General features: G+C 39.4%; 1 protein-coding gene across 6 annotated transcripts in view; it reads left to right on the top strand.

Annotated features, from left to right (window-relative positions):
• The window catches only part of LOC121450414 (regulation of nuclear pre-mRNA domain-containing protein 2-like), a 54,289-nt gene that overhangs the window by 32,609 nt on the left and 7,754 nt on the right, over window positions 1-13,926 (top strand). For all 6 annotated transcript variants that reach the window (XM_041655259.1, XM_041655258.1, XM_041655261.1 and 3 more), the window contains 4 exons: window positions 2,445-2,620; window positions 4,484-4,766; window positions 6,286-6,546; window positions 9,745-9,945. In XM_041655259.1, the coding sequence (XP_041511193.1) occupies window positions 2,445-2,620; window positions 4,484-4,766; window positions 6,286-6,546; window positions 9,745-9,945 (921 nt within the window). The remainder of the gene's footprint in view (window positions 1-2,444; window positions 2,621-4,483; window positions 4,767-6,285; window positions 6,547-9,744; window positions 9,946-13,926) is intronic.

Here is a 13,926-nt window from a genome sequence, read left to right as displayed (position 1 = left end):
ATACTCTAATGCTTGAACATTTACACATATCTGTTGCTCTTGATGCATGTTTTTGAAATAATGAATAAATAATGGTTAGCTGTTCATTTATATGTCCATTTTGTTCCTTTCTGTACCATGTTTTACTTCAATTATTTATGGAATAGCAATATTTTACTAGGACTTAAGTTTTTCTTTCCTTGTTTGTTTTTTCGTTCTCTGAGTCAGTGTTTATCTGTGTAAACCCTGGCTGTTCTGGACTCACTTTGTAGAATAGGCTGGCCTCGAGCTCAGAGATTCACCTGCCTCTGTCTCCGCCTCCAGAGTGCTGGGATTAAAGTCATAGAACATAAGATTTACAGAAGTTTCCAGATAAGCCATACAAAATAGTTATAAGCTTTCTCCCAAAAGAGGAAAATCCACATTTTATAGCAGAATCATAATGCTGTTAGTGAGCTCTGTGGTGTTTGTTTAATGTTCCCATTTTTGCCTCTAACAATCTAGCTTGTCCACCTGCATTATCTACATAAAGTTAGAACATGCTCTAAAGAACGGAGTAGCTATGTTGAACCACTGCAGCTAGGGACTACAAAGAGGGAGAAGGGGAATGTAGACCATTAATTAGAACAAGACCACTTTCGCGTAAAACAGAACCAGCCATGTACCTGTAACTAACCCTAATATCTGCCTTTTGCAGCTGGGCGGTGGTGGCGCACGCCTTTAATCCCAGCACTCGGGAGGCTTTATACTTAAACCATGATGGGGAAAGGAATAAAAGCAGTGCACACTGTTTTTAAACAGTTCTCAGCAACCCAGATGGTACTTCTAGCGTCTGCTCATGTTCTACAATGGTGATATAAATTTACTAAATACATAAATGTGTATTTAGTCACCAAAGATGAAGATGCTTGGGCTTTTATTCTGTAATATCTCTAAGGGTGTGTCCATTGAATATAAACAAAAAGTCTTGACAGAATAAGTGATGTTATACTTGCTAATCAGAGTGACTTGAATATTATCCATTGGATATTGAATATTATCCCTGTCCACTGCACCATACTTTAACTTGAACACAGGCCATCTAATTTAATCTCAATCAAAACCTGGAAGCATTTTATAAAGCTCTGTTATACCCATGAGAAAACAGGCCTTATGAAGAGATTAGTAGGCTCAAGTTGCATAGCTAATGAAAGGCAAAGACAGAATGAATGCCCATATCCATCCACAGCTCTATTCCAGCAGGCATTAGAAGAGAAGCACTTGTTGAATTTTAAGGACACTTTCATAGAAGAGTGAATACTGTATGAGATGACTTGACTTCTCTGAACTGTGGCTTCTCATATGAGAGACAGAAAGTAGATACAGGTAAAGAGAATGGAGCTTCATATGATATTCCTAAGGACGAGTATGGCTAAAAGAAGTGACCGATGGGGCTAGAGAGGTGGTTCAGTGGTTAAGCGCACTTGCTATCCTTCCGGAGAACCTAGATTCAGTTTTCAGTACCCATGCTGGATGACTCACCGCTATTGGCTTGTAATTCCAGTTCCAGGGCATCAAGGGCCTGCATGTGGTGCACATACATGCAAACACTTGCCCATACACATAAAATTTAAAAATAAATTTGTTTGGTTGTTTTTTGTTGTTGTTGTTGTTTTTTGTTTGTTTTTTACCAGGGTTTCTCTGTCTATTCCTGGCTGTACTGAAGTTACTCAGTAGACTAGACTAGCCTTGAACTCACAGAGATCCACCTGCCTCTGTTCCCTCATCCTGGGATTAAAGGTATGCACCACCACTGCCTGGCTAAAAATAAATGTTTAAAAAAAAGAAAAATAATAACTCTTTCAGGTGAACTTTATCTTATTAAAGGCACCTTCATTTGGAACAATCACAAGTTTGTGTTTGTGTGTGTGTGTGTCTCGGGGGAGGTGTTGGTTTAACTTCTTAAAGGTAAAACTGTTATTGTGATTATAGCCTGGTGGCACAAGTCTGTAATATCAGTCACTGAAGGACAACCTAAACAATTTATTGAAACTCTGTCTTAAAGTTGGGACGAGAAATATCGTACACTAGAAAACAGATGTGGTGGCACATTCATTCTAGGACTCTCGTCACTTGGGGAGCTGAGGCAGGAGACCATGAATTTGAAGCCAGCATTGACTACATAGTCTCATACTCAAAACAAAAATAATTTTCAGCTAACGCAGCAGGAAAAGTGTCACAGAACAGTAAGAACTGTTGCATGGAAAGGAATTTTACTCAAAATATTTTTTTCCCCTTAAGACAGGGTTTCTCTGTTTGGCTGTCCTGAAACTCACTCTGTAGAACAGACTGGTCTCGAACTCAGAGATACACCTGCCTCTGCCTACAGAGTGCTGGGATTAAAGGCGTGTGCCACTACCACGTGGCTGAGATTAATGTTTTTAACTTTTCTAATTTTAATATAAATATTTTCTCCATTCTTTTAGATAAAACAGGGGGAAAGAAGTTTTCCAAAGAATTTGAAGAAGCAAGTTCAAAGCTAGAGGAGTTTGTGAATGGATTAGATAAACAGGTGAAAAACGGGCCCTCCCTAACAGAAGCACTAGAAAATGCTGGAATTTTCTATGAAGCACAGTACAAGGAAGTGAAAGTGGTGGCCAACGTAAGTAATTGCAACTATTTTATATTGAATACTTACTGTATGTCAGATACTTTTTACATATGGTGAGTAACACTGAGAATAAGCATTAGGCATTAGACATTAGACACAGGGGCTGGAGAGATGGCTCAGAGGTTAAGAGCACTGACTGCTCTTCCAGAGGTCCTGAGTTCAATTCCCAGCAACCACATGGTGGCCCACAACCATCAGTACTGAGATCTGGCGCCCTCCTTTGGCGTGCGGGCATATATCAAGGCAGAATGTTGTATACATAATAAATAAATAAATCTTAAAAAAAAATAGACATTAGACACATAAAGAAATTACTCTTGAATAGTAAAAAGTGCTGATTAGATTAAGGCATGGATCCCTCAGATACTAACATTTATAAACATCCTAACCATTGTGCATTAGTATTTCTTTCTCGTTTTCCCCTTTTCCTTTTGTGTGTGTGTGATATTTATGTTCTTTCTATAGTGCCTTATACATTTGGACTATTACAAAGTTGTTTTTTTTTCCCCTCAAGACCGGTTTCTCTGTGTGGCTTTGGAGCCTCTCCTGGAACTTGCTCTGTAGACCAAACTGGCCTTGAACTCAGTGATCCTCCTGCCTCTGCCTCCCAAGTGCTGGAATTAAAGACGTGCACCACCTCTGCCCAGCTGTAGAGGTTTTTTTTAAAGCTGGAGTACCATGAATGACTAGGAGTACTCTTGTAATTTTTAACATACAAGTGATCGAAGAAGCAAGGATTTGCTGATTCAGGGTACCAGAGCGAAATAGGTTTCTTGAGGGGAAGGTATAATGACCCCTCCCTCCAAGTCATGCGTATTCACAAAGAGAAAACACAAACATATGAAAGTTTGGGGACTCTATTCTCATAGGGGTAGACCTTAAGAGAAGCCTGCAGTTGTTTCCTAGAATTTTTTTCTTTGTTTTTTTTCTTTGTTTTTCTTTTTTTCCCTAGAATGTTTTAATTAAAGGTTTCAGCTTCAAATAACAAGAAGTGATTTCCTCCAAGCTCTAGACAGCCTAGGTTACCATAGTAACTTATTGTAATGGTCCCTCTGCTTTTGATTGTTTGCTTATCATGCCTTGATGGGTTCTTTTTTCCTCCTTGTTTCATTCATTCATTCATTTGTTTATTTTTAGGAGTTCACAGTGTTATAGAAATGAAAACTAAGACTAAAAATATATATGGGTAAAACATGTATGACTCAGTATATAGACTATAATAGTTTTGGGGGCTGGTGAGATGGCTTAGAGGGTAAAGGCACTTGCTGCCAAACCTGATGACCTGCGTTCAGTCCCTGGGACTAGTGTGAGAGGAGAAAACCAGCTTTCCCACAAATTTTCCTCTGACCTCTGTATGTGTGCTGTGACACCTACATACCTGTATGCCCACCCCCAAAATAAATGTGTCTGAGTTATTTTATATATTATATATATATGCATATATACATGTGTACACATATAGAAAGGGAAGGAGGGGGAGAGGGTTATGTGTATATGTGTGGAAAGCTGGGCAGTAGTAGCTCACAACTTTTAATTCCAACACTGGGAGACAGGCAGGTGGAACTCTGAGTTTGAGGCCAGCCTGGTCCACAGAGTGAGTTCTTGGACAGCCAGGGCTACACAGAGAAACCCCCCCCCCCAAAAAAAAACAGATTTTTAACTCAGATGACTGGATTGTAATATTCACTGAACACAGTAGATATCCAGACTACTCTGTGCTCAACAGATGATGATATTCTTGTTTTGTTCTCATTGTTTTTAATAACGAGGAAATGTGATCATAGTCAAAATGGTGGCTGGGTGTTCGTTTTTTTCAGAGAAATAATGTATTTTTTTCCCCCCTCTCTTACTTAGGCTTATAAAACCTTTGCTAACAGAGTAAACAACTTAAAGAAGAAGTTGGATCAATTGAAGTCAACCCTTCCTGATCCCGAGGAATCACCAGTTCCTTCTCCAAGTATGGATGCTCCTTCCCCAACTGGTTCTGAGTCTCCGTTTCAGGGAATGGGAGGTGAGGAATCCCAGTCACCAGCCATGGAGAGTGAAAAATCTGCCACACCTGAGCCTGTGACAGATAACCGTGATGTGCAAGACATGGAACTCTCTGATGTAGAAGATGATGGATCAAAAATCATTGGTAAGTAGCTTATATTCTGTATTGACTTTGTTTTCCTGCTAATTAGTTAGCCAAGCTTGCTTTTTCATGGTACTGGAAATCAAACCCAGGGCCTTTCACAGGCACTTAACTCTGAGCCGTATCCTAGTGCTCAGAAATGATTTTTATTTTTATACCTTACTGAAAAAAAATATTTTGGATATAAGTCAGGTGATGGCAGCAATACATGCCTTTAATCCCAGCACTCAGGAAGAAGAAGCAGGTGGATTGTCTATTAGTTCAAGGCCAGCCTGGTCTACAGAGAGAGTTCCAGCACAACCAGAGCTACACAGAGAAACACTGTCTTGAACAAACAAAACAAAATTTGGATATGTTGAGATAAGCAAAATATATTACAAGAATTTATAACTTTAAACTTTTGTTTGTGTTTTTTTAATTTGACTGGTCTGAAGAAATGGCTCAGCAATTACGAGCACTTGCTGCTCTGGCAAAGAACCTGGGTTCAGTTTCCAACACCTGCATGGCAATTCGCAGCTGTCTTTAACTCCAGTTCCAAGAGATTCGACACTTTCTTGTAACCTCCCTGGACACCCGGAAAAATGTGGTGTACATAAATAGAGACATAATACTCATAACATATATAAATCCAAAAATAATTTAAGGAAAAAGAATTCCAAAGCTGCAGTTGATTAATTAATTTTCAGAACTAACCTTAAATGGTTGTTTGTCTGACTTCTGCACTTTTATAATTATTTTTATTAAGTAGTTTGGCTTGTGTTGAATTAAATACACTACTTACCCTGTGTTCTTTAAAGTAGTAAGAGGAGTATATGTCCAAAATTTAAGACTTAAAAAAATTGCAGTTTCAAATTACTACCTAAGGCCTGGAGCAGGTAAGAGCACTGCTGCTCTTTTAGAGGACACATCTTCTGGCCTCTTGGGGAGCTGCATACATATACACATAACGTGCCGACAAAAAAAGCAGTCATGTGCATAAAATAATTCATGTTAAGAAGTAAAATACAGATAATTTATGTTGGGAATGATCATAAACTATAAAGACTGATTATTTTGTATTTTTTTTAGATTTATTTATTTGTTATGTATACAGTACTCTGTGTGCATGTATGCCTGTAGGTCAGAGAGCATCAGATCTCATTACAGATGGTTGTGAGCCATCATGTGGTTGATGGGAATTGAACTCAGGACCTCTAGAAGAGCAGTCAGTACTCTTAACCACTGAGCCATCTCTCCAGCCCTCTCTTATATTTGTTTATGTGTATGAGTGTACATATCTGTGTATACCCCCAGAAGACAGAAGGAGCATCTACTCCCCTGGAGTTGCAGTTACAGGGGTTTTGAGCCATCTAATATGGCTGCTAGGAACTGGTGGGGCTTTTGTGTTTTGTTTTGTTTTTAAAACATAAAGTGAGAGTAGGGCTTTTGCCCTCAGAGTAGGAAATATTAGGGACATAATATTGGTTCATATTGAAAGTAAAATCTAGAAAATAGGTTATAACATTGCCTCTTGTTCAAACAGTAGAGGACAGGAAAGAAAAACCTCTGGAAAAACCAGCTGTCTCCACTTCTGTACCCACAAAGTCAACAGAAAGTGTCTCGAAGGCCTCATCGTGTGCCCCAGCAACTGTGCCCACGACAGCAGCTCCACCTCTTCCAAAGCCCATGAACACTTCGCTTCTGTCCCCTTCCCCTGCTTTGGTTTTGCCAAACCTGGCAAATGTGGATCTGGCAAAAATTAGTTCCATCCTTAGCAGCTTAACTTCAGTCATGAAAAACACTGGTAAGTGAGCCTAGTGAGGATGGTAAAACCTGGATTCCATCTTGGTTTTCACTGAACCATCAATTTTTTTTTTATTGCTAATGGTGAAATTTCTTCAATTTTTTTTTTTTTGGTGGGAGGGTTTCTCTGCGTAGCTTTATAGCTTGTCCTGACACTCAATCTGTAGGTCAGGCTGACCTCAAACTCACAGAGATCCGCCTGCCTCTGCCTACCAAATTCTGGGATTAAAGGGGTGTGCCATCATCGTCCGACAAATTTTTTCATTTTAAATACATTAACAAATGGATAGACATTATTTTTAAAAAGCTCAAAAATAATCTTAATATGCCAAAACAAACCACCCACAAATATTCATGGATGCATGAATTTGATGGATTAAATATTTGTAATACTATTAGTAGTTGAAATGTTGTCTGGGCAGTGGTGCTATATACCTTTAATCCCAGCACTTTGGAGGCAGAGACAAATGGATCTCTGTGAAGTTGAATACATTCTGTTCTATATAGTAAGTTCCAGGAGAACCAACGATACACAAAGAAACTTTGTCTCGAAAAACTAAGAAAAAATAAACATTGTCTATATTATTTTTAAGCCATTTTACTTAAAAACTTTATGATATCACACATTTTTATGTCATTAAATAATTGTCTAAACAGCTAGCTGGTTGTGATGGTGCATATCTACAGTCTCCGCAGTTGGAAGACGAGCAGGAGAATCCGGAGTTCAAGGATAGCCTGGGGTACATGAAACCCTTTCTTGAAAAAAATATGAGAGTGGGTAGGGAAATGGTCCAGAGAACGGCCTGATGCATAAGTCTGAGTATCTAAGTTCAGGTCACCATCACCCATGTAAAAACTAGGCTTAGCCATATGTGTGTACCCCACCATCTGGAGTGAGTGGAGACAGGTTGGGATTGGCAACCAGTCTAGAAGAAACATAAAGCTCCAGATTCAGTGTTTGAGACACTGTCTCCAGAAATTAGATAGTGACAGAAGACACCCAATATCACTTGGCCTCCAGGTGCACACATGTGAATGAGTGTACCTGTGCATATACCACATACACAAGAAAATTTATCTATGTCAACTTTATTTTTTTTTTTTTTTTTTTTTTTTTTTTTTTTTTTTTTTCCGAGACAGGGTTTCTCCGTAGCTTTTGGTTCCTGTCCTGGAACTAGCTCTTGTAGACCAGGCTGGCCTCGAACTCACAGAGATCCGCCTGCCTCTGCCTCCCGAGTGCTGGGATTAAAGGCGTGCGCCACCACCGCCCGGCCTCTATGTCAACTTTAATTGTAATGTATGATAGTCCTTGTTATTAGATATCACTATGTTTTCAGCATTTTGCTTTGTAAAGAATGCTGAGATCTTTGCTATGCAAACCTGATGAGCCCTGCATTCAATTCTCAGGATCTGTTTTTATTGTTTTTGGGTTTTTTGTTTGTTTGTTTGGGTTTTTTTTGTTTGTTTGGTTGTTTTTTTTAATTCAAGACAGGGTTTCTCTCTAAAGCAGTCAATCCTGGTTGTTCTGGAACTTGCTTTGTAGATCAAGCTGGCCTCAATCTCAGAGATCCGTCTGTCTCTGCCTCCTAAATGCTGGGATTAAAGGCATGCACCACTTCCTCCTGACTGTTCTCAGGATCATATGTGACTGGAGAGATCTGACTCCACAGAATTGTCATCTGATCTCCACACGCTTCCCCCATTCTCCACACAGTAACAACAACAACAATAAAAACACTAGAATGTACAACACACAACTGCAGAAAGATGGGGAAACAGATATTTCATCTGTGCTCTGCCCACTCTGTGTTATTTGGGGCTAGGGATCAGCATGTGGCCTAGACAATGCTGACACTCAGAAAACCATGAGGAAGAATAAGAATTCTAGGCCAACATTGGTTATATTGTTAAGACCCTATTTCTTTTTTGTTTGTTTGTTCAGTTTGGTTTGTTTGTTTTTTGTTTGTTTGTTTGTTTTTTGGTTTTTTTTTTGAGACAGGGTTTCTCTGTAGCTTTGGAGCCTGTCCTGGAACTCACTCTGTAGACCAGGCTGGCCTCAAACCCACAAAGAGATCTGCTTGCGTCTGCCTCCCTAGTGCTGGTATTAAATGTGTGTGCCAGGAAAAAAAAAAAAGTGTGTGTGCTATCACTGCACAGCTGGAGACCCTGTTTCAAAAACACAAAACCAAAAAACAGCATGTAGATTTTTTTAAAGTATTTTCATGTGTTAGGACTAAATTGTTACCTAAGAGAGTATACTCCTTTATATACCTAGTAGTTGGAAATTTAACTGTTACCAACCCTTTCCATTGTCACGGTCAACCTTGAAAAGATAGTATCTATTCTTTTAATTAGACTATTTTTCATTTACTTATTTTCTCCTGTCTGCATTTCCCCTTTTAATGTGTTAATAACCAACCCAATATTTTGAGGTGTAAAAGTGTAAAGGAGTTTGTTTGTATAATGTCATTTTAAAGGTTGTTTCAAAGAAAAACCCTGGCCAATAACATAGGCTTGTCGTTACTATCCCATCCCTTCCCCCCACTTCCCAACCTGTTGGCAGAGACTGTACTTTCATTTCCCAGACTCCCAGACTGGAATAATCACACAGAAACTATATTAATTACAACACTGTTTGGCCAGTGGCTCAGGTGTATTCCAAGCTAGCTCTTACATCTTAAATTAACCCATTTTTATGCATCTATGTATTGCCACGAGACTGGCTTACTAGTAATGTTGTGGCATCTTTCTCCTTCAGCTTCTACATGGCATCTCCTTGATTCCACCCACTCTCTATATCTCTGTTTGGATTTTCTGCCTGTCTTTACTTTGCTAAGCCATTGGCCGAATCAGCTTTATTCGTCAACCAATAAAAGCAACACATATACAGAAGGACATCCCACATCACTGATCTCCACACCCCCCACCACAGCCCACACACCAGGCATATCATCAGAGTAGAAGTAGGTTGTCTGGTTGCTGCTGTGAAAACCAATGTGTGTGAAAATAACATAATGCTTGTTTGTTTTAATATTATAAATAGAACAGTTCATATTTTCAGGTGTTTATCTTTGTATGTGTCAGAATGGGCACAATTTGTACATAAGTCACAAAAATTACTATTAAACAATCATTCATTGAGTGGAAAGTGTCATGAATTGAGTATTGCATTTTCTTGAGTTCATCTTTCTGCCACCAGGGGTCAGTTCTGCATCAAGACCTTCTCCAGCAACACCTACCAGTCCCTGCAACCTCACCAGTGGCCTGAAAACACCTGCTCCTGCCACAACAACATCTCACAACCCTCTGGCAAATATCCTCTCGAAGGTGGAGATCACCCCAGAGAGCATTCTCTCTGCTCTTTCCAAAACCCAGACACAGTCAGCCCCTGCACTCCAAGGTAAACGGACATGTGCCAGAGGGACTTGAATTGTGTAACAGTGTAATCTTGTATTCTAGTTCTGAGAATCCAAAGTCATGAAATGTACACTATAGTTAACTCCTTAGTGCCTTTATAGTTACCACTTGTGAAGTGGCATTTACAGAATTGAAAATGTCAACATTGAAACAGACTAAATATTATCTAGTCTGTTACCATCCCGTTGAGATAGGAAAACTAGGCTTGTTGCTGTGATTTGGTTGGTTAAGCCTGTCTGATGTGTGATGTTAAAACTGAAAACCAGTTTTCTTGATTATTTAATACTCTGACCTGCACCATGGCACCATTGGAGGGTTATATTAATTTCAGAATAGGGTTAGTGTGTGTTGACTTTTTTTTTTTTTTTTTTTTTTTTCCCCTTATGAGGATGGTTTCAAGACAAGGTTTTTCTGTGTAGTCCTGACTGTCCTGGAACTCATTCTGTAGACCTTGAACTCACAGAAATCCACCTGCCTCTGCCTCCCAAGTGCTGATATTAAAGGAGTTCACCACCACTACCTGGTATGTGTTGAGGTCTAATGTTGACCTATAATACATCTTTCTTTTCTTCTATCTGTAATCTGTGCCTCATTTAAACTTCTCTTTTTGGCCTTCCCAGTTACATCTTCTACATAAAAGTGCTTCAGTTTCTCATGAGTCTTACCTGATCTTTCAATTCTTATTACCCAGATACCTGCACAACCTTTCTTAAGCATCTCAGTATAATTATGCCATCAATTATGAATTCCAGAACAGTGTCAGCATTATAAAACCAGGTCAGACAGATGTTGTTAAATATCCTATAATGCATAGACTAGTCTCAGCCACAGAATGTATGTAGTGTAACATGTCAGTATTAGTGAAGAGCCCCGTGCTGTGAGAAGAGCACTACAGCTATGTATTACTTCCAAACTGTTCTGGATAAATTATTGTTTATCCTTAGACAAAGAATTTTATTTTATAAAAGTAAATACTATTCAGTGATCATCTGAAACCTCTCTCTATTGGAACTAACAGGAAAGAATTGATGTTCCCAGTAATCCCAGTTCTTAGGATACTCAGATTTCAAGTTGAAGGCTAACTTAGGCTACAGTGGGATTCTGTTTCTGTGGTGGTGTGTGAGTGTGTGTGTGTGTGTGTGTGTGTATGTATAATATGCATATATATAATTTATTTTTATATGTATTGGTGTTTTTGCCTGCATGTATGTCTGGGTAAGGGTGTCAGATTCCCCTAGAAGTGGAGCTACAAACAGTTGTGAGCCACCATGTGGGTGCCAGGAATTGAACTCAGGACCTCTGGAAAAGCAGTCAGTGCTCTTAACCAGTGAGCCATCTTTCTAGCACTGTGTTGTTGTGGTGGTCGTTTTGTTTTAAGCACAAAAAAAGGTTTGATAATCTCTAATAGCTCATCTTGTACAACTCAAGAGAGATTACAGTGCTCTTGGATTCTCCCTTTCTACCACCATCTTGTAGATGGAGTAACAAATTTAAAGTCATTCATATTAGTTTTTTTTCCCTTCAGATACATAACTGTATCTTAGAGTCCTCCTGCCTGAGTGCTGGGATTAAAGGCATGTGCCACTACCACCCTGAGAATACAATTTTTTTACACCTTTAATCCCAGTGCTCTGGAGGCAAAGGCAGGCAGATCTGAGTTCAGAAAGCCTGTCTCAAAACAAGAAAAGAAAATTTCTTAGAACTTTGTTCTGTTTTTGTTATCCACAATTTGTTGACAAATTTTCAAAAGAAAGACTTCACGGCTTGTTGACGTGAAAGAAATGTAGTAAAGTGACAAAAACGTCATATTACAAATATTACGAAAGTCTAATATCTTTTTTAATTTATTTATTTGTTGAAGGACAGTTTGTTGAAATTGGTTCTCTCATACAATGTGGGTGCTGAGGATCAAACGCTGATCGTCAGGCTTGGCATCAGGTGTTTTACCTGCTGAGCCATCGCACTGGCCTGACAGTGTCTATCTGAGAAGACAGTGCTCTGTGAAAGCACATGCCCACAGTGTCTGAGACATAATAGTCATACATACCTCACACCAGTAATCACAGCACTTGAGAGGTATAGGTAGGTGGATCCCTGTGAGTCTGAGGCCAGTGCGGTGTATATAGTGAGTTCTAGAGCATCTAGTCTTGAAAAATAAAAGAATAAACAAAGGACAGACATGCTGCAATTGACCCCTACCTGAGAGGCAGTGTCAGAAGGATCACAATTTATGCCAGTATGTGAAGCAGAAACAGTAATAATAAAATTTGTGTCTGGTCTGTAGGTTTGTAAGCTGGTATAGCCACCATGGAAGTCAGGATGAACTTTCCTGACTGAAAATGGAACTCAGATATGATTGCTCCTGGGTCTACATCTGAAGAACTCACATGAACACAGCACAGGGATTCTTGTGTGTCCTTGTTAATATTGCCTTGCTTTCAGTGGCAGAAAGTGGAACCAGCCAAGAGAGATGAAATATGCACACTACCCTTCTAATTTAATCCAGCCTCATGAAGAACCTGAAAAACCCAACATTTGCAGGGAAATGGGTGTAACTGAGATTATTGTGTTAAGCAAGACACAGAAATACAAATAACCATATTTTCTGTCAAAGGCATAATAAATTGTGTCTGTCTGTGTAGATGTTAAAATAAAGATCCATGAGAGGTGAAGAAAAGATCGTGGATGGGGGTGAAATAGATGTGGCATGACAGCAGATGGAATTCCTGTCCACAGAGAGGAGGGTGGAGGGTGGAAAGGTGACTAATGAAGTTTAATGACACGTGGTGTATGAACGTGCCATGATGAGGCCCATTTACTGAAATTAACTTTAGGATTTGTTCAGGCAGTAAATTGTTTTCTGTGCATGCATGAAGACCTGAGCTTAATCCATGGTACCCACATTAAATCCAGGCCTGGAGTTGTGTTTGGAATCCTTGTGCCAGAGAAGCAGTAACAAAAGAATCCTGTTGGCCAGCTGACTTGGCCTGATGGGTTAGCCCCAGCTCCCAGTGAGACCTTGCCTCAGAGACAGGTGGAGGCTCCTGAGAGGCTGATACTGAAGTTGACCTCTGGCTCCCACATGTAGGTGCCACATGTGCCTGTGCACAAAGAGAGTTAATTTTTAAATTCCTTAGTAAATACGATTTTAAATTGATATTTTGAAGAAGCACTAACTGAAGTATCAGGAATATTTTCTTCTCTTTTTCTAAATATTTATTATATATATACACACACACACACACACACACACACACACACACACACACACACACAATATTCTGTCTGTTTGTATGCCTGCAGGCCAGAAGAGGGCACTAGACCTCATTACAGATGGTTGTGAGCCACCATGTGGTTGCTGGGAATTGAACTCAGGACCTTTGGAAGAGCAGGCAACACTCTTAACCACTGAGCCATCTCTCCAGCCCCCAGGAATATTTTCTTTAGATATTTCTTTACCAAAAGATACTTTTGGCAGATTTAGCAAGAACTAAAATTTTCATTTATGTCTAGGAAGTGAATAAACTTGACAAAATATGGTTGGTTCACAGGATCTTCCTTTTTAGTTTTTTGTCTTTTAGACTGTTTTTTTGCCCGGACATGGCGGTATACATTTGTAATTTTGGCAGGGAAGAATACCATGAGTCCATCCCAGCTATGTAAGGAGATCCTGGGGTTTGTTTCGTTTCATTTTCAGAGCACTTTGATTTCATTAACTTTAGCTTGCAACAAAGTTTTTTTTCTCATGGTTCTGAGGTTTGTCAGTTAGTGAACAGAGTTGAATCTCATCATTGTCAGTTTGTACAAACCAATAATCCTTGGGTTTTCCTAGCGGTAAAGCAGGAATTGTGCATTTTTGTATGTAAATATCAGCACTTCTCTTGGTCTGGCTTTGTCCATCTTTGTGTGGTGCCTGCTTTCTGTTTGTCACTGCTGTCTTTCACAGCCTTGGTCTTGAAAGCAA

Source organism: Microtus oregoni, unplaced genomic scaffold (assembly GCF_018167655.1).
Source record: "Microtus oregoni isolate MIOR12 unplaced genomic scaffold, Mior012 000007F_ref0000211, whole genome shotgun sequence".
Lineage (NCBI taxonomy): Eukaryota > Metazoa > Chordata > Mammalia > Rodentia > Cricetidae > Microtus > Microtus oregoni.
This window is presented reverse-complemented; position numbering and strand designations above follow the sequence as displayed.